The 26,476-nt window shown below is 49.0% G+C and overlaps 1 protein-coding gene across 8 annotated transcripts in view; it reads right to left on the reverse strand.

The window, feature by feature from the left end:
* The window catches only part of CAMKK2 (calcium/calmodulin dependent protein kinase kinase 2), a 56,200-nt gene extending 30,350 nt beyond the window's left edge, over positions 1-25,850 (reverse strand). For 4 of the 8 annotated variants that reach the window (XM_082355952.1, XM_082355949.1, XM_082355950.1 and 1 more), the window contains exons 1-6: positions 25,251-25,372; positions 9,610-10,124; positions 4,778-4,825; positions 4,070-4,123; positions 3,310-3,361; positions 407-540 (exon numbers count right to left, since the gene is read on the reverse strand). In XM_082355952.1, coding sequence (XP_082212078.1) covers positions 407-540; positions 3,310-3,361; positions 4,070-4,123; positions 4,778-4,825; positions 9,610-10,059 — 738 coding nt within the window. In that variant the 5' untranslated portion in view covers positions 10,060-10,124; positions 25,251-25,372. Of the gene's footprint in view, positions 1-406; positions 541-3,309; positions 3,362-4,069; positions 4,124-4,777; positions 4,826-9,609; positions 10,125-15,281; positions 15,348-20,818; positions 25,052-25,250; positions 25,373-25,667 lie in introns of those variants that run through there. The other 4 variants (XM_082355946.1, XM_082355947.1, XM_082355948.1 and 1 more) reach the window with 4 other exon arrangements.
* Between the last annotated feature and the right edge of the window lie 626 nt (positions 25,851-26,476).

Consider the following 26,476-nt stretch of genomic DNA (forward strand, 5'->3'; position numbering starts at 1 on the left):
AAATCTGGCCCTCCCGTTTCTGTAAGTAAAGTTTTATCGAAACACAGCCAGGTCCATTTGTTTACCTGCAAATGGCTGCTTTTGTGCTACAACTACACATATGTATAGCACAAGGAGAACCAGCTCCAAAAAGAGAGAAACAGGTGAAGGGCAAGCCTCAGTATCCCTCTGAGCCTCAATTCCTTCGTCTATAAAATGGAAGTAATAGTCTAAGCGACGGGTGAGGATTACACAAAATAACAGGGTGAAGGAGCCTGGAGAAATAACTACCACTCAGCCCTGCAACAGGCTGTTTGATGTGATGTGGCTCTCCCTGGAAACCAGTGGTATGGCATTTTGATAATAACAGAGACAGGGCTGGACCATCACCATTCCTCCCTCTCTCCTCCGTGTCTCCCCACCTCACCTCCACCAGCTTCACCACGTTGGGGTGGTCCAGCTTCTTGAGGATGGCAATTTCCTGGTACACCTGCTCAATGGGGCCCCTGGGCTGGATGCAGCCCCTGGGGGCTGGCCGGGTCCCTCGAGGAGGGGGGCGACCTGGAGGAGACATGAACCATCCCAGAGTCAGGGCAAAGGACTTTCCTCTGCAGAGGGGGACTGTAGGCAGGACAAATGAAGTGGGGGGCTCTCAGAAGGGCTGGAATGGCTGATGCCACAGGGGGCTTTATTTACTTATTTATTTATTTTGGCTGCGTTGGTTCTTCGATGCTGCACGCGGGCTTTCTCTAGTTGCAGCGAGCGGGAGCTACTCTTCTTTGTGGTGCACAGGCTTCTCACTGCAGTGGCTTCTCTTGTTGCAGAGCATGGGCTCTAGGCGCACAGGCTTCAGCAGTTGCAGCACGTGGACCCAGTAGTTGCGGCACGCAGGCCCTAGTGCATGTGGGCTTCAGTAGATGTAGGGCACTGGCTCAGTAGTTGTGGGATCTTCCCGGAGCAGAGATCGAACCTGTGTCCCCTGCACTGGCAGGCAGATTCTTAATCACTGGGGCTCTAAAAGCCCCACCAGGGGCTTTAAACAGCCTTCTCTTCATCTGACTCCTCTGCTGCTGGAAACTAGTGACGCTGGAGACCCATTCCCCTTGCCCAGCCTTCTGTTAATTCTCTCCTTCCTGTCCCATTCCCCAGGCCACAGTGAGAATCAAGAGTTCACTGAGGTACAAGGAAAAGAAGTCTGAGGTCTAGTTCAGCAATCTCAATATTCCCCTCTCTGGGGCTCGGTTTTCCCACTCCATAAGATGGACAAAAACATTATCCTTCACCTCCATAACTCATGGAAGTAGCAGAGATATAAAATAAAGTCCAGGATAGGAAAAGAAGTAAGAGCTGATGAGAGAAAAAACAAAGGACTTGCTTGGCCCTGCAGTGACTGATAGTCAAAAGGTCACAGTGATGGAAAGGTCCACAGTCAAAACACTTGCACTGCATGTTATATGTAAGTAAGGATCTAAGTGTGACTAACAGAACAGAATGTGGATGTGTCAGCCTTGGAAAAGTAAAAGCAGAGGTGCAGGTGTCAGAGTGGGATGTGAACAGAGGCAAGGCAAGGTCAAAGGAAAGATACTTGCTGCATCTGCTGTAACAGGGGAGAAAGTGACAAGGGTAGTAACAACAAAGGAGCTGAACATTGTGGTATCACCTCATTGCCTGGTTAGGGAAAGGGAGGAAGGGAGTGGTTTAAGTCATCCTCAGAGCAAGTCAGAAGTAAATGTCAAAAACTAATACATCAAGAAATAATGGCACAAGGATATCATCTGGCTCAGAGTTCAGATAAGCAGGATAAACCAGGGTCCTGGTGATAGGACAGGGTTTTGGGATTTATGTTTCTTCTTCTCTACTTTCTCTTTTCAGCTCAAGCCAACGTTCTGCTCAGCACTGCTGGCAGGGAGCTCATGCTGGAGCAGCATATGTTCACCTACACCTGATCACGTGCAGTAACTACCAGCTGCTCAAAGAGCTAAAAGTGGGGGCTGCCTACAGGGAGAGGGAGGAGTACAGCAAGAAACTGTTGATCTCCATTATACACCCTTCTGTTCTTTTGCATTTTTGTAGATATAATTGAAATACCTTCTGGTATTTCAATTTTTTCAATTCATCATTTTAAAATATATAATTTAATGGTTTTTAGTACATTCACAAGGTTGTGAAACCATCACCACTAGGTCTTTTTTTTTTTTTTTAATTTTTGGCTGCATTGGGTCTTGCTGCACGCAGGCTTTCTCTCTAGTTGTGGCGAGCAGGGGCTACCCTTCGTTGCAGCACGCGGGCTTCTCACTGCAGTGGCTTCTCTTGTGGAGCACGGGCTCTAGGCGCACGGGCTTCAGTAGTTGCAGCACGCAGGCTCAGTAGTTGCGGCACGCGGGCCCTACAGTGCACAGGCTTCAGTAGCTGAGGCGTGTGGGCTCAGTAGTTGAGGCACACAGGCTCTAGGTGCACGGGCTTCAGTAGTTGTGGCTCATGGGCTCTAGAGCACAGGCTCAGTAGTTGTGGCGCACGGGCTTAGTTGCTCTGTGGCATGTGGGATCTTCCCGGAGCAGGGATCGAACCCGTGTCCCCTGCATTGGCAGGCGGATTCTTAACCACTGTGCCACCAGGGAAGTCCCTCACCATTAAGTCTTGAACATTTTCAACCCCCCCACAAAAAAACCCATACCTATTAGCAGTCAGTCCCCACTCCCTTTTAACCCTAGCCCCTGGAAATCACTAATCTGCTGTCTCTGTGGATTTACCTATTCCGGACATTTCATATAAGTGGAATCATACAATATGTGGCCTTTTTTGTCTGGCTTCTTTCATTTACCATCATGTTTTCAAGGTCATCTGCGTTGCAGCATGTATCAGAATTTCATTTCTTTTTATGGCTGAATAATATTCCATTGACTAGACAGACCACCTTTTGTTTATTCATTCATCCGTTGACAGACATTTGGGGTTGTTTCTACATTTTGGCTATTATGAAGAGTGCTACTATGAGCCTTCATGAACGAGCATGTGTGAACATGTGTGTTCAATTCTCTTGGGTATATATGCCTAGGAGCAGAATTGCTGGGTCATACGGTGACAGCATGTTTAACTTTTTGAGGAACAGTCAAACTGTTTTCCTCTGAGGGATTTTTTTTACTTGATACCTATATTACTTCAATAAATATTTTTAAAAGAAAATGAATTTAAAACGTCAGCAGGAGGCCCAACGCTGTCTTAGGGGAATCCACCCAGGATACCTCTGCAGGGGACACCATTCAGTGGGTCTTCTCTGTATTGCCCCAGCCCCTGCACCTAAGAACAAAGGCCCTGGCCCAACAAACTCACGTGGAAAGCCCGCCTGTCGGATCAGTTTCTTTTTGGACAGCACCTTCATTGCCTGTGGGAGGAAAGACCCCATGTCCTGGTTAAAATGGGGAGGAGGGTGGAAGGAGAGTTCCTTCCACTCCTAGGCCTGCCCAAGCTGTCAGTGCCCCAGCAGCCGCAGGACAATGTAGTGAGCACCTTGTCACTGGAATGGGTCAACTCCATGGGTTGTGTGGAAGCTGGAGTCCTGGGGTCCCTCCAGGCCAGAGGGTACTTCCAAGGTTCCAGGTCAGCTCTCCCAGCTGGGAGGCCACAAACCTTGGGATTCGTTACCACTGAATCAAGACACAAGTGAGCTGGAGTGATGGGCAAGGGACATTTTACACGTGGGGAAACTGAGGTTCAGCATTTATGTCACTTGTCCAAGGACACATAACTGGCACATGGGAGAGCAAGGATTTGAACCCATATTGGAATGATTTCAAAGTCTCAGCCACAGGGCAGTATGTCTCACTACCACCCAGTTCTTAGTGCTATGGAGGCTGTAGAAAGGGTAGCCCGGAGTAAGGATATGAGACGTTTGCTTAATTTATTCACTCAATCTTCCTGAGCCAATCACTTCACCTCCCCATTTCCCCACTTCCTTCCTAATGCACAGAATAAACATGACCTAAGAATAAAATGAGACAACAGCTAAGAAAACCTTCCAGGAAGGCAAGTGCTGGAAAGGAGTCTTTTTCTTTGGACAAGGATGGGGAGGGAGGGGGATGTGGATACTCACGTAGTAGGTATTGTCATTTTCATTGTAGGCCAGTTTGACCACGCCATAGGAGCCCTGGATAAAGGGAGATGCCTGTGACATACTATTCAGAAGTTATGATATGCAAAATGAGGACCCTAATACAGAGCTTGCAAACTGGCAGCCCATTGGCAAAATCCATCCTGTATGTTGCTGGATCTGCAGCTTTTAGAAAGTTTGAATTGGTGGCCAACATTATAAAACAGGTCAGATATAAAAATCCAGATTCTGATATGGATATGGAGCCATAATCATTTCCATATGTTAACAGTTTGCCACAGTCCTCACCACTCCCTACTGTCTTATACCTAGCATGTTTTCCTCATTTATATTATTCACTTGTTCTCTATTGGCATTTGAGTTTTTGACCCTTGCAATGATACTGCCCATTGGCTGATATAAAAGCAAAAACAGATGTGAGAGTACCTTAAGGAGAAAAAAAGCCAACACCAATGTTGGTGATATGGAATTTCCCTGCAAGCTTTGTGAGCTTTTGTAGAAACACAGTACGATGTAAAAACAAAACAAAATAAAACAAAACAGATGGACCATAAATGACAAAACCCTCCCCCTCCCAGCCTCATCTCCAAGGACTCCTCTCCCACTCCCAAATCTAGTGGGGTTCCCTCCACAGTATCCAAGACATCCTTGGTAGGTATGGAAAACCAGCCTGGCTCCTGGGATATTTACCTTTCCAATTTCATCCTTCAGTGTGTACTGATTCAGCTGTACACAATCCTGGAAAAGAAGTAGAAACACGTAGAATATGAATTGTAAGTTTGCAGCTAGATACATTTTTCAGAAACTGAAGTTTGCAGCTAGATACATTTTTCACAAACAAACCAAAACAAACAAACCTTAACCAGGCCCCAAATCAAGAAAGGGAACATTCCCAGCGCCCCAGAAGCATCTCCCATATACTGGCCCCTGTCCAGGGTGACCACTATCCTGACTTCTACCAGCACAGCTGTTGTTGGTTTTTTTTTTTTCCTTTGGCTGTGCCATGCAGCATGTAGGAGTTTAGTTCCCAGACCAGGGATTGAACCCATGCCCCCTGCAGTGGAAGCTTGGAGTATTAACCACTGGATTGCCAGGGAAGTCTCTACCGGCACAGCTTTTGCACATTGTAAGAGCGTAATGATATGGTATGTACTCTTTTAATACCCATTTTAAAGGTTCTTCCCACTTTTAAAAAGTTTATTTATTTTTTAAAAGTTAATTTAAAACTAAACAATAATCCATGACTGTGTTATCCTGTAAAAAATGTAAAGTGATACAAGAGGAGAAAATCTGAATGTCCTTAGCGTAAACAAAAGTTTCTTAACAGTTTCTCAAAAGTTCTTTTTTGTATAAAAAAAAGTGCAAAATATAAAAGGAAACAAATGATTGGATTTCAATCAAAATTAAAACTTTTGCTCTTTGAAACACTACTAAGAAAAAAAAGGTAAGCCACAGACTGAGAGAAACTATTTGCAACACTTACAGTGGACAAAAGACTGGTATCCAGAACATATAAAGAACTCCTGGGCTTCGCTGGTGGCGTGGTGGTTAAGAATCCGCCTGCCAATGCAGGGGACACGGGTTCGAGCCCTGGTCAGGGAAGATCCCACATGCCGCGGAGCAACTAAGCCCGTGCGCCACAACTACTGAGCCTGCGCTCTAGAGCCCACAAGACACAACTGCTAAGCCTGCGCACCTAGAGCCCGTGCTTTGCAACAAGAGAAGCCACCGCAATGAGAAGCCTGCGCACCGCCAACGAAGAGTATCCCCCCTTCGCCGCAACTAGAGAAAAGCCCAAGCGCAGCAATAAAGACCCAACGAAACCAAAAAAAAAAAAAAACTTAAATAAATAAATAAATAAATAAATAAGAACTCTACAACTCATTAATAAAAAGACAACCCAATTAAAAATGGGCTAAAGATTTGATAAGCTATTTCTCCAAAGAAGGTACACAAATGATCAATAAGCACATGAAAAGATGCTCAACATCATTACTCATCAGGGAAATGCAAATTAAAGCCACACCCACTAAATTGGCTAAAATCAAAAAGACAGACCAAACCAAGCATTGTCAGAATGTAGGGCAAATGAAACTCTCATACGCTACTGGTGGGAATGTAAAATGGTGCAGCCTCTTTGGAAAACAGTTGGGCAGTTTCTTAACAAGCACTTCCCATATGACCCAGCCATTCTACACCTAGGTGTTTACGCAAAAGAAATGAAAACTTGTGTCCATGCAAAGACTTGTATACAAATGTTCACAACAGCTTTATTAGTAATAGTCAAAAACTGGAGGGCCTCCCTGGTGGCGCAGTGGTTGAGAGTCTGCCTGCCAATGCAGGGGACACGGGTTCGAGCCCTGGTCTGGGGGGATCCCACATGCCGTGGAGCAACTGGGCCCGTGAGCCACAATTACTGAGCCTGCACGTCTGGAGCCTGTGCTCCGCAGCAAGAGAGGCCGCGATAGTGAGAGGCCCACGCACCGCGATGAAGAGCGGCCCCCACTTGCCGCAACTAGAGAAAGCCCTCGCACAGAAACGAAGACCCAACACAGCCATAAATATATAAATAAAATTTAAAAAAAAAACCTGGAAACAATCCAAATGTCCATCAATAGGTAAATGGATAAACAAACTATGGTATATCTGTACAATGGAATACTATTTAGCAATAAAAAGGAATGAACTACTAGTATGTACAAAAATATGGATAAATCACAAAATCATTATGCTATGAAAGAAGCTAAGCTAAAAAAGAGTACATACTAAATGATTCCACTCATATAAAATTCCAGAACTTGTAAGCTTATCTATGATGAAAAAAGGCAGGTCAGCCACTACCTGGGAAAGGGGAGGTGGGGGAGGGATGTGTTGTTGGGTGTGCTGGAAATGTCTGCAATCTTGATGGGGGTGATGGTTTTATGGATGTTTACATACATCACAACTGATCATACTGCACATCTGAAATATGTGCAGTTTATTTCACTTCAATTATACCTCAGTATATTTAGGCTGAACATGTTAAGTGATACAAGAAGTAAAACTGGGAAAAGAAACACGATAGAAAGCAAAACTTCAAGTGTTACAGAGAAGCCCAACATTTCCCTTGAAACCCCTCCCATGCCCCAATTCTATCCCTCTCCCTGAACCTTGATATCAGTTTGGTGTATAAATTTCTAGGCCTTTTTCTATGTAAATGCACACATACATGCATCTGTAGAAAATACAGAGTACTGTTTTGGGATGGGGTTGGGGAGGCATAGACGGTGTCACACTAAATCAGTTCTCAACTTCCTTTGACTGGAGTTAGTTCCACATCAGACCTGCATCTTTGACTTGCTGTGTAACGGGCCCACAGATCTCTCACCTCACTGGTGGAATTTTTAGTTTGTTTTGTGCTTCTCTCCAGTATTGTTTTCATTCCCCTGAGTCCTGAAGGGATATGACAGGCAGAGGTAGGGCCCTGCAGAGCTGTCCTAAGGGGTCTCATTGCCTCATAATCTAGCCCCCACACGCTGCTGAGTTCATCTTCCAAGAATACACTCTGACCACATCAGCCCCAGCTCGCTGCTGCTTCCAGAGTCAAGTCCTGACTTCACAGCCTGACCTTCAACCCCTCTAAAGCTCTGACCTTGGCAGAGTTGTCTAGTTGCCCACCAAACACCAGTCTCTCCTTTCTTCCTTATAAGTGGAACTCTGCGTGGCAACATTCCAGTCTAGAAAACTGCATTTCCCAGCTTCTCTTACAGCTAAAGTGGCCATGTGTTCTGGCTAGTGGGAGATAAGCAGAAGTTGCTGGGTAGAGCTTCCAGGAAAGAGGACTGACTTAGGAGGCAGACATCTTTTGCCTTTCTTCCCTGCTCCTTCTTCCTGCCTGGAATGGAGCTGTGAAGGCTAGAGTCACAGCAGCCATCTTGAGATCATGAGGTTTTAAGGGCAAAAGCAACAACACAACTACCACACCAATCCCCAATGCCTAGCTCTAGATTTTTTTTACATGGTTAAAAAAAACCTATTGTGTTAAAGCCACTGTTGTTGGGAGATATCTGTTTCTCTAAGCTGACTCATTTCTAACTGATACAAACTCGAGCTCACTCTCCAGCCCTGCTTCCACAGTGCCCCCCATTTTGGGCCCCACACTCCAGTTAACTGAATCCCTGACCTATCCTGAATTCTATGGAAAGGAATATGTTGGCATACATAGCTGGTACTTAGCTGGGTTATGGTAATCATACTTTTAAAACTAAAATATTAGAGGAATGAGACTACCTCTGTCACCTAGGTGGCCTGTGGCTAGTTAATAAACTAGGAGATGAAACAACAATAACAATTTTTTTAAAATGGACTCATGCCTTCTACCTCGGGGCCCTTGCTCATGCCATGCTCACCCCCTGCAGTGAACTCTCAGTGTGTAGTTAAATATCAGCCCCTTTAGAAAGCCATTCCTGATTTCCAGACGTCCCCCAACAAAATGTATTCTTTCCTTCAACAAATATTTTTGAGCGACTATGCGCCAGGCAGCGTGCTCAGTGCTGGGGGCCCTGTGGTGGACAGGACTGTTCCTAACATCCTAGCTGAGGCGGGGGCGGTGGGGGGGAACAGGCAATAAACAACTTAACAAACACACAGATAATCAGATGGTGACAAGTGCTGAGAAGGAAAGTCAACAGGGCAACAAGGACAGAGAGGGACGGAAGGCTGTTTAGAGGGGGTGGAATGAGAGGCCCTTCAGAGGAGGTGATATTTGAGTTGAGACTTGGAAGCCAGATGGAGATGCCCTTGCAAAGATGGCAGGGGGCGGTGTGGTTCCAAGCAGAGGGAACAGCAAGGGTAAAGGCCTAACGGAGGGAATGAGGAAGACAAAGAAGTGGGTAAGGTCAGAGCTCTGTGAGTTGGCAGCACAAAGGTAGGAGATGGGGCAGGAGGTGGGGCAGGGGCGGATCAGGCCCTGTGAACCCTGCTGGGGATCTGAGTTCCAACCCACCTCCCAGAAGTTTATGGTAAAGATCAAGTGAGAAGTGCAGGTACAGTGCTGAGGGCAGTGCCTGGGAAGGCAAACACTCAGCAACTGGGGCCGTGCTGTTTGTCAGGGTGGTTTTATGGATGTATAAAAGGTCAGGGCCTCTCACTGACCCACCATCCGCATTTCAGAGCCCCCAGCACAACTTCCAACTGCCAGCACGTGCATCTCTTTGTGAGAGGCTCTGTCTGTCCCAGAGATGCTCTGCCCACACTCAGGGACTGCCAGCAGTTGGTGTAACAGGCCCAGCTCCCTGGCCCTCAGATGGAATAACTCTGGGGCTCCCGTCCTACACTGTCTCCCAGGGCTGCCCAGAGGTGGAGGCCCAGTTGCCCACAGTGGTAACTGGCTCCAACATGCACCCTTTATTGACGTCTCCCTGGGTTTCCTGGGGTCACCTCCCCAATCAACTGGTTGCGCTGGAATCCTTCTGGGGGAGCCCAACCCAACGCGGAGGCATTCCGGGCGCGGGACAGGGCACCAGGGGCCGCCGCTCACATACCTGCATCCCGGTGATGGAGACGCGGTGCGACTCCACCGTGGGCCTCCGCGGCAGCCGCGGCGAGGACTGCGGAGAGCCCACGGGCGAGTGGGGCAGGGCCGGGTAGACGCAGCGCCCATTCGCATCCAGCAGGGACCGCTCTTGCAGAGAGAGCTTGCGACTGGAGAGGTGGGGCCGGGCCTGGGACCCGGAGACATCGAGGCGGACCTCTCCGCCAGGGGCCAAGGGCCGGTCCCGGGCCAGGCCGCCGTCCACAGCGCAGGCCGGCTCGCACTCAGTGACCACGATGAAGGACTCCATGCCCAGATGGATGCTCAGGGACGAGAGGCCCCGCAGGGCTTCACAGGGCTTCTGGCCTTCGCTGCTGTTGCTGCTTCCGCCCCCGCCCCCCAGCTCATCCTGGGGGGCGGCCCGGTCGCTACTGGGCTGGCTAGAGACGCATGATGACATGGTGCGTGTGCCGACCTCATGCGACACGCACGTGCCCGGGCACTCCCATCCGGCAGCGGCGCCACCTGCAGGGAGAGGAAGGGTCAGCTGCCCCCATCCTGTGCGGCAGGAGCAGGGACGGGGGTGTCTCCTGCTGGGCCAGACTGGTGCCTCATTCCTGCTTTGAGTCGCCGTCCTTGAAAAAAATATCTTGCAAAACACAGTGTGATCTGAAATCTTTTGCGTCTATACAGAAGAGCTTACTCCACATTTCCTCACTGTATCCTTTTTTTTAAATTGATGTATAGTTGATTTACAACGCTGTGTTAGTTTCTGCTGTATAGCAAAGTGATTCAGTTATACATATGTATACATTTTTTTTATATTCTTTTCCATTATGATTTATCACAGGATATTGAATATAGTTCCCTGTGCTATACAGTAGGACCTTGTTGTTTCACATTTCCTCATCCTAAAAGCCCCTCCTCACACAAAACAAGAATCCCAAATTCAATTCCTGTAGAAACCAAGTATGAGAAAACCCCAAAATAGAGCCCCCATGCCTCCTACAAAGGTGGCAGCTACCTCCAGCTCAAGCCAATTGTTGTTAAACAGGGATTGGGGCCTAGAATTGTCTGGTTATCTCCCCAACCCCTCTTTTTTTTTTTTTTTTTTTTTTTCAAGAGAAGCCCTAAAGCCAGGATGTTAGGTGAGATCTCTTGATTTTTTTTTTTTAAATTAGCAACTATTTTAAATATTTTAAAATGCTGGGCAGGCCAAATGAAACACTTCCACATGGTGACCTCTAGGCTGCATCACTTCACAATAGCAATGATTCAGACAGCCCTTTACAGATTATAAAATATCTTCCACACCTCAGGATAATTTCACAAGCACCCTAGGTTGTTGGTTTGCCATTATACCCTCATTTTGTAAATGGGGAAACTGAGGCTCAAGAGAGGGAGAGGGGTTTGTCCAGGTCTCCTAATGAAAAGACCATGAGCACAGGAGTCCAGTCCCCTGTCCTGGCCTGGCCGATGATTCTCAGCTGAGGAGTGGGGGTCAGGGGTCACACCAGCAGAGAGTGTGTGAGCCAGGGAAGTTTGTGTCATCTGAGGAGCTAGGCTCGACATACCTATTATCTAATGTTTCCCTAGTTCAGCCCCCAGCTAGTACTTGCAAGATGTAAGGCAAATATGAGATAAAAAAAGGTTAACATCAAATAGCTTGGTGGTTCCTCAACAAATTAAACAGAGAATTACCATATGACTGAGCAATTCCGTTCCTAGGTATATATCCAAACAGCACTACTCACAACAGCCAAAAGGGAAGAAACAACCTACGTGTCCATGGACAGATGAATGGATAAGCAAAATGTGGTCTGTCCACACAACGGAATATGACTAGAAAGGAATGAAGAACCGACACAGGCTACAAACTGCATGAACCTCAAAAACATGATGCTAAGTGAAAGATGCGAGATACAAAAGGTCACATGTGTATAATCCTATTTATATGAAATTTTTTCTTTTTTGGCCATGCCACGTGGCTTGCAGGATCTCAGTTCCCCAACCAGGGATCAAACCCGTGCCCCCTGCAGTGGAACTGCAGAGTCCTAACCACTGGACAGCCAGGGAATTTCCCTGTATGAAATTTTTTAAATAGGCAAATGCATACAGACAGAAAGTAGATTACTAGTTGCCTAGGGCTGGGGAGGTGTTGGGGGAAAAGGGGAGTGACTGCCAATGGGTATGGGGTCTCCTTTTGGAGTGATGAAAATATTCTGGAACTAGATAGAGATGGTGGTTGTACAACACTGTGAATGGACTAAATGCCACTGAGTTGTACATTTTTAAATAGTTAATTTTATGTTATGTGAATTTAAAAAAAAAAAGATTGACACACTCCCTTAGACTGTCAATTCCTTCTGTCTCTGGGACAGAATATTAACCTTTGGTTCGTATGTTTGACAAATTCTGCTGGACAAATGTCACAGGTACCACTGGAATCCAGGGAGTATATCCACAGATACAGACAGTGGCAGCTCTGTGCTGATCACCCATGTCACAAAGGTGCCAGGAAAACAGTGAGGGCTGACTAGAGAGATTTTATGAATGAATAAAATGATATCTCTTTAAGACACTGGGTGGCAGTGGGGGGATACAGAGGAAAGTAAAGATGGGAGCAGAAAGCCAGTGCTTCCTGGAGGGCTTGGTTGAGGGGCAGAGAAATGCTACCCGCCCTCTTGGGACAGTCCTGCAATAAGTATTTATGGAATAGCTTCTATGTATGCAATCTGGACCATGACGTGGGCAGATGGGGTCCCTTGTGGAGCAGGGAAAGATCAATGGGAAAGGCACTAAGGAACTATCAACAGCATGCCAGTCCGGACATGGCACAATTTATGAACACAGAGTACAGTGTAAAGGAGTAACAAAGTACCCAATCATGTAACAAGATGCTCAGCCTCAGTTATGGTAAGAGAAGTGCAAATTCAAACTACAACGAAATGGTTTGGTGGATCCTCAAAAAGTTAAATGTAGAATTATCATTTGACTCCGCAATTCCTCTTCTGGGTATATATATATATATATATATATATATCCCCAAAAGAATTGAAAGCAGGGATTCAAACAGATACTTATACACCCATGTTCACAGCAGCATTATTCACAATAGCCAAAAGGTAGAAACGTCCCAAGTTTCCATCAATGGAAGAATAGATAAACAGAATGTGGTCTATTTATACAATAGAACACTATTCAGCTATAAAAAGGAATAAAGTTCTGACACATGCTACAACATGGATGAGCCTTGAAAACATGCTAAGTGAAACATGCCAAATATTAAAGGACAAATACTGTATGACTTCACTTACAGAATAGGCAAATTCATAGAGACAGAAAGTTTAGAATAGAGGTTACCAGAGACCAGGGGAGAGGGGAGCAGGGAGTCATTGCTTAAGGGGTATAGAGTTTCTATTTGGGGTAATGAAAAAATTCTGGAAATGGATAGTGGTGATGGCTGCACAACATTCTGAATGTAAATAGTGCCATTGAATTGTACATCTAAAAGTGGTTAAAATGGTAAATTTTATGTTATATATATTTTACCAAAATTAAGAAAATAATAATAAAGCTACAATGAAATATCTTTTTTCCAACTATCGGATTGGCAAAGACAAAAAATATAATAACAGCACTATTTTAATGAGGCTATGGGCAGTATGAATTAGTATCACCTTTATGAAGGGAAATTCACCAATATCTAACAAAATTCCAAATGCACATACCTTTGACTTAGCAATTCTGCACCTGGGAGTATTTACCTTACAATCTCACACATAAAAAAATGATATACGTACAAAATTATTTTGGTAGTGTGGTTTGAAATGACTATCCACGGGGGACTGAGTAAATAAAATGAGGTACATGCAGCCCAGGAGAAAATCATGCATTCATTTTAAAAGAGGTGACTCTGTATATCCTAATGTGAATTAGCTCCAAGACACACTGTTACATGGAAAAAACCAAGGCATTCGAATGCTGCTGTTGGCATAGGGGGAAAAGGGCCATACACGCGTACATAATCATATGCAGAACATATTTCTGGAAAGATACACAAGAAAATGATACGAGTGGCCTCAAGAGAAGACAACTGGTTTGCAGAAGCGGGGGGGCAGGGTGGGAGGGACTTAACTTTCACTGTATTTGCTTTTATTTTTGTAAAAGTAAGTGTGCAGAGTAACTATTCAGAAATGAATTTTTAAAAGAAAGCAACTGTAACCACAGTAGGAGTTTGGATGATCAGGCCCGAGTGCTACCTCTGGGGCACGAGGCACAGGGAGGGAGCAGTTGGCTCTATCTCCTAATCCTTTATCCCACTCTGACTGTATCTGAGAAAGAAATCATTAAATGTGTCCCTGTCTTGTCTTCCTCATCTGTGAAAGAGTACAACCCAAGTTCAATGTTCTCCACGGTCTCAGCTGCTGTTCCTTTACATATCCTTTTTATAATCCTTATTTCCCAGGAGGGGAAAAGCAGGGTCCCTGAAATTCGACTGCCTGGGGCCGCAGCCTCAGTTTTCTCTTCTATAAAATGGGCACTCACCCGAGAGTCATGAGGACTAACTGAACTAAGAACCAGTATTCATGTCTGGTGCATGGTTAAGTGCTCTTCTTTCAACAAATACTTCCTGAATGCCTACTACCTGCCAGGCTATGCTCCAGAATGTTCCTCCTCCTGTGTGTGTTCTGTAGCCCTGGCAGCGTGGGCCTGCCTCCCCTCCACTGGCCCGTCCTCCCTCCCAGAGCCACCTCTGACATGGCTGCAGAGTTCCTGAAAAGAAAACTAGTCTGGCAGCACCTGAGACAGTTAATGGAAAATTTTTCTTCTTGCCAACAGAAAAACAATTGCTTATCGATCACCACTCCAGGCCAAGGACACCAAGCCATCCACCCCCGGCAAAGCTGCATTTAATCAGTCTCCTTGACGAGCTGGCGTCTGGCGCCGTGCCTTGGCCCTTGAGGCCTGGAGGAGAAAGGAGAGAAAAAATGCACTGTCTGGCGCTGGGGCAGAGGTGCGGGCCCCTGTGCTGGAGGGATAGGCATGTTCAGGTCTCAGGAAAGAGCCCCAAGGGACACAGACCTCAGTGCCTCGAGGTCACCTGGAGGCCCCTCACTGGTCTGCAGCAGGCCTGGTAGGCAAGGACTTGGCCATTCAGCACCACTGACCCCACAGAGTCCAAGCCAGAATCTGACCGTTTCTGAGGTCACAGATCCTATGAGGTCACACGCCTTTTAAGGATCTGTTGAAAGCTACCAACACTCCCAGGAGAAGAAAAATCATCCAAAAAGACAATGGTTTGCATTATAACAGCTAACATCCAACTGAGCATTTCTTCACCAAACATTGAAACAGGCCCTCTGCGAGGGAGGGACAGCTAAGCATTCAGTTTTGACAAAATTTCAAAAGCCCCCTCCCCGAGCCTCCTGCCCCAATCCATGGGTCCTTCCCCAGGCCCTGAAGCCTCCCCACCGCCCTTGGCTGGCAGCCCCGAGCTCCCCTCCCTCCCCTCTCACAGGCAGCTCCATGGAGGACCAGATCCTTCCTGGAGCAGATGAACCCGGCTCCAGGCCAGGATGAAGGGAGCGCTCATTCCTCTGCCAGGAAGCCAAGTGCGAGTGGCCTCCAGGAAACACATTCCCATATCCTGGGGGCATTTTCCAACCTGCGCCTGCTTACCAAATGCCGAGCCACCACCACGGGAGCTGCAGCACAGCAAGTAGCCAGTGAGCGGGCCCGTGACATGCCCTGACCCATGATACACCCTTCGCGTGGTCCCCTGAGGTCCCAGGCAACACGGGACAACAAAGAGGCCCAAAATAGCTGTGAGGATCCTGCCAAGGCCAGGGACAATGTCCTCCCTGGGATAACAGGCTTGGCCAGCCGCATCTTCTCTCACCTGGGGAAACTGAGGCCCGGGGAAGTCCTAAAGCAAACTCACTCACCCATTTGTTCCTTCCACAAGTAATTACTGGGGACCTACTACGTGCCAGATAAACAAAACAGATGTGATTTCTGAAAAGTAGGTGCACAAGTGACTCTAAAAGCACAAACTGGAGGAGAAAACCAGGATGAGATAAAAAAGAACAACACAGGGACCCAGGGGAGATCTGAATGGGAGGCCAAGGAAAGCCTCACTTGGGGAAATTATATTTAGGCTGAGATCTACAGGGTGAGTAGGTGCTAAGGGGGCGGGAACTTGCCCCAGGAGGAGGAAACACATTCTGAGAAGGCCTCGCAGCAGGAAAGAGGTGGGAGAGCGGACAGAACAGAAAGAAGACTCCTGGGATTGAATGAGGTTGGGAAGCGGGTGAGGGTGGATGGGCATGCTGGAGGGGCCAGAGCACAAGAGCTTTATAGGAAGCTGATGAGAGCAGGAGGGGTGTCCCAGGCAAAGCCATAGGGACCCCACTCGGCACCTGTCATGGGTTGTGGAATTGTGACCCCCCAAAAAGATATGCTGGAGTCCTAATGTAATATGACTGGTGTCCTTATAAAAAGGGGGAAATCTGGACAGACCCGCACACAGGGAGAACACCATGAGAACGTGAAGGCAGAGGTTGGGGTCCTGCACCTACAAGCCAACGAACGCCAGATCGCCAGCAGCCATCAGACGCCAGGAGACAGACATGGACCAGATTCTCCTTCATGACCCTTGGAAGGAACCAACCCTATCAACACCTTGGTCTCAGACTTCTGGCCTCCAGAACTGTGAGATAATACATTTCTGTGGTTTAGGCTGCCCAGTTAGCGGTACTTTGTCAAGGCAATCCCAGCAAACTAACACAGCTCCCCTCCCAACTGCAGAAGCCTGCTGCCCCAGGGGCCACGGATTCAGAGGGTGTTTCCCAATACTTAAGTGGGAGACCTGGGAGGCTCAGTTGTACAGCCGATGCAGCGCTGAGGCTTGACACCAGCTAGAATATTCCAGATTCGGGGCCTTGGCCCAAACAAGCAGTCGTATCAGATTCAGTGACACAGACTCTTACAACTGTCTTTCCTCCCATATTCTTTAGTTTAGAGGCACTGAAACTGACTGTCTCCCCAGAGACAAGGGCCCTTCCTTGGCAGAGGGCACGAGGGATAGTGCTGGCTTTATTTTATCTATCTATCTATCTGTCTGTCTATGCCACACCGCAAGGCTTGCAGGATCTTAGTTCCCCAACCAGGGACTGAACCCAGGCCCTCGGCAGTGAAAGCGCCAAGTCCTAACCACTGGACAGCCAGGGAACTCTGATAGTGCTGGCTTTAGTGTGCACAGACCCCATCCCACCACAGTCCCTGGAGCAAAAAGTCCCTATCGCATGACATCTGGCCACCGATGTATTTTGTTTGGCCTACACTGTATTTAAAACTATTTGAATGAGATGCCAACATTTTAGAGCCAGGAGAGTTCAGATAAAAATCAAAATTTCCAGAGTCTCTTGAAGAACTGGACACTGATAGCACTGGACCTGTATTCGCTCCTGGCAACAACTCCCTGAAGCTTTGGACAGGAGATATGCTCGCCGGCGTGCCACAGTCCTCACTGCTTCCCCTCATCTCCCCAACGCCAAGGACAGGCTGAGTGCCCTATTACATGTCCTTCCCTTTTCTACCTCTCATGACCTATCTCACCCTTACAGGCCCTACTTTGAGATGCACTGGATATTAGTGCTATGAGATCAGTGGTCACCTGTCCCAACAATTTCATTTCACCAACAGGAAAATGAAGGCTCAGGAAGGTTTACTAATTTGTCCAAAGTTATGCAGTGGTTCCAAGTAGAGCTAAAATTGGTCTGAGTTTTTCAGAAAGGTGCTAAAAATTACAGGTACAGCCTTGCAATGTCCACATGTTGTATCCAGAATGAAGTCCAGGCTGAGCCAAAATCTCTAACAAAGGGGAATATCTAGCCCATTCCTCTGGCTCCAACCTGTGTGAGAGGGGAGAGTGTGAAGGCTCAGTGTTTTACAGCATTCAGGAAAGACGTGCATGGGCACAGAGACATCGATTTGACTTAATTTGTGAGAGCCGTGCCTTTGCCTTTTTGTTTACTGCTGGACTCCAGGACCTAGAACTTTCTAGAACACTGCCAGCACTCAATAAATATTGGCTAGAGGTCATTGTTTATTTCATTCATCCCAAGGCCACTCAGAAGGTCAGACGCTTTCTTTAGCTGGCCTAGACTCTGTGTTCCTTCAGTCTGATAACAGCAGCCTGATTTATGTCTGGAACCCATCCTTCTGTGTGAAAGGTGACTCCATGGAGCTGTCCGTGCCATCAGCTTCAGGGGTTCCACTACGACTCAAGTCTGGTTAACTGGGCATTGATTGCTCTGGTCAAGTGATTGTTTCAAGAGTAGATGTGTGGGGCTTCCCTGGTGGCGCAGTGGTTAAGAATATGCCTGCCAGTGCGGGGAACACGGGTTCGAGCCCTGGCCTGGGAAGATCCTACATGCCGCGGAGCAACTAAGCCTGTGCACCACAACTACTGAGTCTACACTCTAGAGCCCGCGAGCCACAACTACGGAGCCCGTGTACCATAACTACTGAAGCCCACATGCCTAGAGCCAGTGCTCTGCAACAAGAGAAGCCACCGCAATGAGAAGCTTGCGCATGGCAACAAAGAGTAACCCTCCCTCGCCACAACCAGATAAAAGCCCGCATGCAGCAACGAAGACCCAACGCAGCCAAAAATAAAATAAATAAATTTATTTAAAAAAAAAAAAGAGTAGGTGTGTGACCCAAGTCAGTCTACTAAGTTTTATTCTAGGATTTTGTGGAAGTATTAAGAATGTCTCTTTCTGTGGAACACAGAGCAATGAAGATGTACTTCTAGAGTTACCAGGGGCTTGGGAGAACCCTGCCTTAGAATGAAGTTGACAGAGAGAGAAGAGAGCCAACAAATAGAAAAGAACTAAAACTGGAGACATTGCATGGGCACCTGGATCCAGCCATGCCTGAAGCCCACCTACCCCAGGAGTTTTTAAACTACATGAGTCAATAAATTCCCATTTTTGCTTAAGTTAGTTTGCAGTTGGTTTTCTGTCATTTACAATCAAAGGTCCTAACGGACAGATGACACAGAGCTGATTGACAGAAAAGCTTTTCCACTAAGCTCCCTGCCAGGTGATAAGTTCCCTACACCTTAAGGCTCCCAGCCAGGCCAAACTGGCAGGCAGCTGCAACTCCCCTGACAGCCTTCACCTTGATGGTCTGGCAGAAACAAGAACTTCCAAACTCCTTTTTAATTTCTTTCTTTTTTTTTAATTTTAAAGGAAAAAAAAAATCAAAAACAGGGAAGGAAAGGGCTTAAGAATAGGATGAAATGAAGGGAAGAAACTGACTAGTACTTTTAACACAAGAATCACATCACTACAGTGGCAGCCATAGTAGTTGTAGATACAGTAACAGTGATGACTAGTCTTCTTTGTTGCTGGCCAAGTGCCAGGTGCTATTCTAAGCACCTTGCATGTATCATCTCATTTAACCACAATAAACTTATGAGTTAGTTACTATTATCATGATCTCACCAATGAGGAAACTGAGGCACAGAGAGTCTGAGTGACTTGCCCCAAATCACACAGCAATTTGGGAGGGCACAGGTGTGAAATCAAAGGTTCCTAGAAAGGGGGGCACATCGTGATCAGGGGCACAGCCCTTCTCCTTAGCTGGTGACCTTGAGGATAACAATACCTACCTCACCTACCACACAGGCCCCTGCACACAGCAAATGCTCCCTAAACAGAAGCTGTTGCCAAGAAAGCACTTCAACGGCTATCAAGTTCAAGCCCCTCAATTGGTTTTAATTTATATTAAAATAAAATTTTTGTTTCTAATCACAACCTGCCAACTTAACTCTTTTCATCTTCCCTTCTAATTCTTATCCATATGCATCACTTTCTACAAAATTAAAAGAAAAGTGTGCATATAATTTCGCATCCTTGCTTATTTGTGTCACAAGAATTTTGCATGAACTCTCACAGCTTTCATAATCAACGCACTAGGGCTCCAGAAGGAGTGCCTGAGACCCAGGGAGGTGAGATGACCTCTCCCAGGCAGCCCAGCAGGTTCTAGGCTAGGCCAGGGCATGACCCCTGACCCCTGCAGTGTCCCCTTCGGCCCTGGATGCTGGCGGAGCAAGAAGCTCCACTGCCTTAAGAGTTCCTAGGCAGCTACTCTTGGGTCAATAATGAAGTATCATGGAGAAGCGGCCCCCATCACACACCCGGTACCTAAAGCCAGGTGTGCACCTGGCTCCAAGGAGGCCCCTGCCTTGAAGAGCCAGTAAGTGTGAATGGGTGAGTGTGGGTGTGGATGTTGGGGGTATTTAGAAAAGGGAGGTGGGGACCATCATACTTCCTTCCTCTCCTCCTACTGAATCCCTCCCAGTCTTTCACTGAACCTAAGGAAGAGGCTGGGAAACAACTGAAATTTCAATTTTTAATGAAAAGAAAAAGACTTTGACTCCAATATTCTGTAGCTTGACAAATCAGAGAGGGAGGGGGCCGACTGGGAATCCACAGGCATCCGGGCCTCGCCCACTCACAGCCCTTCTCCTCCTTCTTCCCTGCTGTTTGGAGGTGATGCTAAATCTAGCTCCTCCCTCCCCAGCCTCCAGCACAAAGCAATCCCGGGCAGGGCCAAAGAGGGGCTGGGAGCTGGCTCTCGGGGTCCAACCCTGTCCCCGACACCTGTACCCAGAGGGCAGGAGAACTGTCTGGGAAGAATCTAAATAAAATCTCTTTCTGCCAGAGGCCTTAACGGCAAAATCCCAAAGTAGCTTTAAAAACCCATAAGGGAGGTGTCCTTTCCTCCACACCCTGCCCACCACCCAAACCACTGGTTCCCCATTTAAACTTCTCCAGCAGAGGCTTATCTCAGCCACCTCCCACAATGTCCCTTCCCCACCCACTCCCACTCACTTCCTACCTCATGCCCAAGCAGAGGGGCGAGACCTTGGCCTCTCCCCCCATTTCCTTGGGGGACCATCAGTCGCTCCTCTCCAGGTTGGAATTAGCATTTTTATCTCTGCAACCACCATCTCTCAACTATTTACAGAAGCCAACGGGATAAAAAGGGACAACATAAAAATAGTTGCTCAGCAGCTTTCAGGATGGGGTGAGGGTAAGGGCACAACAACTCTTCCAATTTTCTTTCTCTCCTTTTCAAAAGGGAAAAATGCTAGAATTGTTCATCTTTTCCAAAGTGATCCCCAACAGTTCCAGACCCCTCACCTGGGAGCTCCTTAGGGACAAGGACCAAGTTCCAGTGTTCCTCGGTTCCCAGGGCAGGGCTTGTCACCAGCCCCTCCCAAAAGTGTGGGTTCAGTGAAAGATCATCAGGGTTCCAGAGCCAGCGGCCTGCTCTGTCCCGTTTCCATCACCTCCTGGTTCTCCTTCCAGCCGTCCAAAACCATGAGCCAGTCAAAAACAAGACAAAACAAAACTTTGGGTTTTTTCTCTATCCTTAAAATGGTTCATAATTGAGGGGGAAAATTCAGCAGCAACACTACGCACATGACTGAAACTGAAAACACTGGCAGCTAAAATAATTCCTTCACCATTTTGGTCACCAGCATGCCCCAGCAGGGAATGCCAGAGCCAGAGGTCTTCCCTATGAAGTCTAACAGCGCTCACCTCCTTTTAAATATGCCCCTCTTTTTGGTTTTATCAGGGAAGGGATCCAATCAGGGAAGAAAGAAAAAAATAATCATTCAAAATCGTATTTTCCTGAGAGCACAAGCATTTGGAAATTATTTCCACACCATAACCTCCTGGAGAATGTGGATTCCACTCCATGAGAAAATGGGCATCGTTTGGCATCATAAGGAGGCCGAGGGAGACATCAGAGCTCAGGATTAGAAGATATGTCAGGAAACTATACAGATCTCAGGGGACTTGGGTCTTGATTTTCTCAGCTGTAAAATGAAGCTGCAGCAACCTACTTAAAGGGCAGCTGTAGAGTCTTCTATAAAAGTGCCCAGCACACAACATGGCTCATAGGCGACGCTCTCTCTAAAAAGACCATGTTCTCCCTTCCTCTCTGCCCTCCACTTTTCCCAGCCGTCAAATGGGAGGGGTTGAGGGGCTGGAATTTTCTGAACTTCCCCCTAGCTCAGTTTTCACGCTGCTCCATTTCCACGTCCTTGGTGGGCATTCCTGGCAAGTCTATCAGGAGACTGAGTTGACCCCACGCCTGGCCACAGGGTTCAAGCACCAACTGTCTGGTGAGGTCTTCTCTACTTTATGGATTTACTTACCTGGAAAAAGGTCTCACAAAACATATACCAATAAAATCACATGGGACCTACATTAAACAAATCATGACCAAAAAGAATGAAACTGAATGAAATCCAGGCTCTCCCTGAAAATCACACTTGTAATACCTGTGAGGTGACCTGAGAGGCGATGGGCTAAGACGGAAGCTAGGATTCTCGTGGAGGAGCAGGTGGGAGTGGCGTTAAGGGAGTCTCGAAAACCTTGTTCCAGGAAGCTCATCTCCAATTGATTTTGGAGAACCTTCCTTCCATCACCCTCTCCCTGCAAATTCAGTGACAACACAGTGTTTTGTGCCCAGAGGTTTATTAGTTGGGGGCTGTGGAGACAAAGGAATGGTCAAAGTGGCCTTAAGAAGCTCTTATGGCAGAAACAACCCAAATGTCCATCAAAAGATGAATGGATAAGCAAAATGTGGTGTATCCATACATGGGAATATTATTCAGTCATAGAAAGGAAGCACTGATATATTCTACAACATGGGTGAACCTTGAAAATATTATGCTCAATGAAAGCCAGACACAAAAGGTCACATATTACTAACAGGTCAGTAAAGTTGTAACAAGCACAGCCTGAAAGAAGAAAAGTCAATTCCAAAAGGGAAATGCAATTTCCTCAGTCTTCCAGGAAAGAAGGCACAGAAGTGAGGCTGAAGGCCACTGCAGCACCATGGAGCCAGTGAACCCCACATCTGGGCTCTCTAACCCAGTCCAAAGAGGAGAAGCTACTGGGAAAGCAAAACATCTGCGAAAAACAGCAAAACAAGGCCCTCTGACCAGAAGGAAAATCTGAAATAGCATTTGCCCAAAATCCCCGGGATCAGGAAAGGAAATGGGAACCATATGCTTCCCACAACCACCAGAAGAAGGCATGCTGTGGAGGTCACAAGTGATCCTGAATGAGCTATTTAGTTTCTCCAAGTCCTTCCATAAAATGGGTTCATGATGGGGTAAGGGTGATTCTGCGGCCCACGTTAAAATCTGAGCCCAAAAGCCTTGAAAACAGGCTTGGCCTGGCTCACCAGCCCATCCCTTCCTCCTGAGAGAGGTGCTTCCCCACCCACCAGCCCATCTTGGATGCAGTTCTCAAGGAGGGCATTCCGGGTCACTCCAGAAAGTTCCCTCTGCTAGGTCATCCCGTCCTAGTTCTTTCCCCTCCTACTCCCAGCCAATCTCCACTTTTCAGCCCATCCTTCAAAATTCAGTACAAACGATACCTCCTTCAGGAAGTCTCCAGGATTCACACCTGCCAGAAGGGATTTCTCCAGAACCCCCACTGCCCTTTGCTTCCTCACTCCCACAGCACTTATTCCTCCTGGTATTTCTCAACAGGAGCACTCCTGGCATTTAGGGCAGGGCAATTCTTCACACCTGCTGTGAATCTGGCCTGCCTGCAGGATATCTGGCATCACCAGCTCCTGCCTACCAGAAGTCAGGAGTGCTCAGCATCATTTTGACAACCAAAATTCGCCCCACACTTCTCCAAACGCTCACCAGGAAGGTGGAACCACCCCTGATGAGAACTACTGCATAGTTATTAGTGAATATATTTGTCTACCAGCCCACTAACAACCTGGAAACAAACACAAGCCCAAGTCGATCAGCAGCACCACCATGGCTCCTTAGGTTGTTTTAGCAAACATTTGTGGGCTCCCCAAGAACCTGAGGGCAGCCTTGCAAAGGCCTCTGCTCTACAACAGGTGGTAAAGTGCAAAGGCTTTAAGACCTGACATGCCTGGGTTGGCTGTGTGACCCTGGACAAGTAACTTAACCTCTCTGAGTCTTTCTATAAAATGGGCTAACTCCTAGCAATACGGCCGGATTGTTTTTAGCCTCAATTTCCTCATTTCTCCGATGGAGATAAAAATCTCTGTGTCACAGGATTTTGGTAGGCAGTAAATGGGATAATGCCTGCAACACACAGCACAATATCTAACACACAGTAAGAACTCAATAAATGTTATGAACATTATTATTATTATCCGTTAGGGGCCCATCAAATGATGGCTATTACTTTTTATTACAAAAACACATTGTGTGCTTTCCCTACAAATGGCTGCTTTCTATACAGGAAGAGTTTCGGATCAGCAATCTGGAAAGAAGTTACAGGACCCACCATGAAGCTGCATTTTGCATAGCATGCACACTGTTTATTCTTAAAGTGTATGTTTTTGTGAGGTGGTTTGGGGGGGGGGGGGCTATCTCCTCTAAAGGCCTACTCTTGTTGCTGCCCCTGCCTCCCCCTAGGAGCGAGGGAGTCTTTCCGGACAGAGCTGTCTTACTCTCTCTCCTGGGGGCAGAGCCAGGGGAGGGGGAGTGGTAAATGACAGCAAAGCTCTAAGGCACAAGAAGTTTCTATCTCTAGGACTGTGGGACTTCCAGACTGAGGAAGGTAAAAGCTGCCTCTAAGGAGGTGGGCACTGCACGACCCACCCCAGGCCAGCGTGCCCCTCTTACTGACGGCACTGAGATCCCCGCCCACCAGGCACCATCCCTCTGCCCCAACCTTCGCGGGGAGATAGGAGGGGCTTCGGTGCAACCTCTTCAGCGCCAAGTGAGAGCAGCAGGGCCGCTGGCAGAGCTGTGAAAACACCCCGCTTCCCAAACTGGTCAGTGCAGGGGGTGGGGAAGCCAGGAAAAGCTCAAGGCTGGAACGGGTGGCACCCCAGGCACCAAGACCCAACGCTGAGCGGGGCCGGGCCCAGCGTCCCCGCGAGCCCAAGAGTCAGGCGGAGGGTGCCGGTGAAGGCAGCTCTCCGCGTTCACAGTAGGCAGCGGCCCCGAGGTGAATTTAGGTCAAAAGGACCAAGCCTGTGAGGTTCCGGTTGAGAGAAGGGGGCGGGGGCAGAGGGCCGACTGAGGCGAGGCTAAGGGACCCCGGTCCCACAGCTGCTGGTCTAGGGTCCTGCCGCCAGGTGTCCAACCCCCCACGGCCCAGGTGTGCCCCCAAGACAAGAGGGGAGCGGGGACAGGGGTGCGCAAAGTCCGTTGGCCCTCTCCTCGCCTGCGCGCCCTAGCTTTCCCCACCTGTCAAACGCGAGGGGGTGGGCCTAGGCCGCCTCCAAGATCCTTGACTGCCCCGGCCCCCGGTGACAATGGTTCCAAACTCCGGGATCGCCCCTGCCACCCCGGGCCGGGCGCGGCCCAGCCGAGGGGGCCACCCCCAGGCCCCCGGTGCCCCGAGGACGCGGGGGAAGGGGCGCCGGGGGCCGCGTCCCCACGTGGCAGGGCGTGGGGCGGCGCACGTGGGGTCCCCTAGGTGTTGGGAACCTGGAGCCGGCCTCAGGGCTTTGTCTGCAATCCTGGCCGTGGTTCCGCACCCTGAGAGGGCGAGGGCGCCGGGGCTGCAGCGGCTGCTTCCCCCGTCCGCGGCCCAGCTCCCGCCAGCTCACCTGGGCTCCACGCCGCCGCCGCCGCCGCCTCCCGCGCTCTGCGCCCCCGGCTCGGCTCCGCTGGGCTCGGCGCGGCCGCGCGCTCCTCTCCGCGGCCCCGGCGGGCGCGCGGGGGGCGGGGGCGGGGGCGGGGGGAGCCGCGGGGTCCGGGCTCGGGCGCAACGCTGCCGCGGGCTGCGCAAAGATTGGCTGCGGCCGCTGGGAACCCCGGCACGGAGCCGCCCGCGCCCGCCGCGCGCCCCCGAGGGCTCGGCCCCGCGCTGGGGAGGGCAGGGAGGCGGGAGCGGCGGAGACGAAAGTAGCGGCGCGGCGGAGAGAAGGGAGAAGAAAGGGGAGGAGAAGGCGGAGGGGAGGGAAGTGAGGCCGGAACGGGAGGGGGGTCGGAAGAGGTCGCGGACCCGCGAGGAGGACAGAGACCTTGCCGGGCCGCAGGAGCGCGGGAGGCTGCGCTGCAACTTTGCCCCCGCCCGCGGCGTCACCTGCCCCGGTTCTCCCCGCAGCGGCCGGGGCACCCTCGGGCAGGCCGGACGCGCCGGCTGCGCTCGCTTTGTTTAGTCAAATGCAGGGACTGCAGGGCGGCGTCTGAGCTGCGGGAAGTTCCCCAAGCCTGCGAGTCACCCGTAGCCCCGCCTCGAGGCCCGGCTCCCGTCTCCCGGCTGCTGCCCCTCCCAAGCCTGCGAGTCACCCGGGGCCCCGCCTCGAGGCTCGGCTCCCGTGTCCCGGCTGCTGCCCTTGCACCAGGCGCCCGGCGATGGATGCGGCCTGGATTTTGGGTCACCACCCATTCGCGGAAACCCCCTTCCGCACCTGCCTCCCCATAGACCGCTGTTCGGGGCTCGCCCTAAAGGCTGGGAACTGTGTTCCTTTCCCACCCCCCTCCACCCGGATGTACCAAACTACAGGAAACCCAATGAAGTTCTGGCTTTCCTGAAGACTACTTAGATGCTTTTTGTGACATACATCATGTTCTTCCCAAACATTCTACCCCTTTGCCGCCCTACTTTGCTGGAGCCCTTAGAGTGTGTTTAGTGTCCCAGCTGGGTAACAGCACTCCGAGGAGGGGCGAAAGAAGACCTCACAAGGGCTGCCTAACGCCGCAGTCCTTGGATGGTTGCAAAGCTCAGTCCTGAGTCAAGGGCCAAATTAATTAAAGGTTCAAAGTCCCTTTCATGCTGCAGGGGCGCTCACAAGCAATTCAGAGTGTTCCGCTAACATGACCGCCCCTT

This window comes from Balaenoptera borealis, assembly GCF_965194805.1.
Source record: "Balaenoptera borealis genome assembly, chromosome: 14".
NCBI lineage: Eukaryota > Metazoa > Chordata > Mammalia > Artiodactyla > Balaenopteridae > Balaenoptera > Balaenoptera borealis.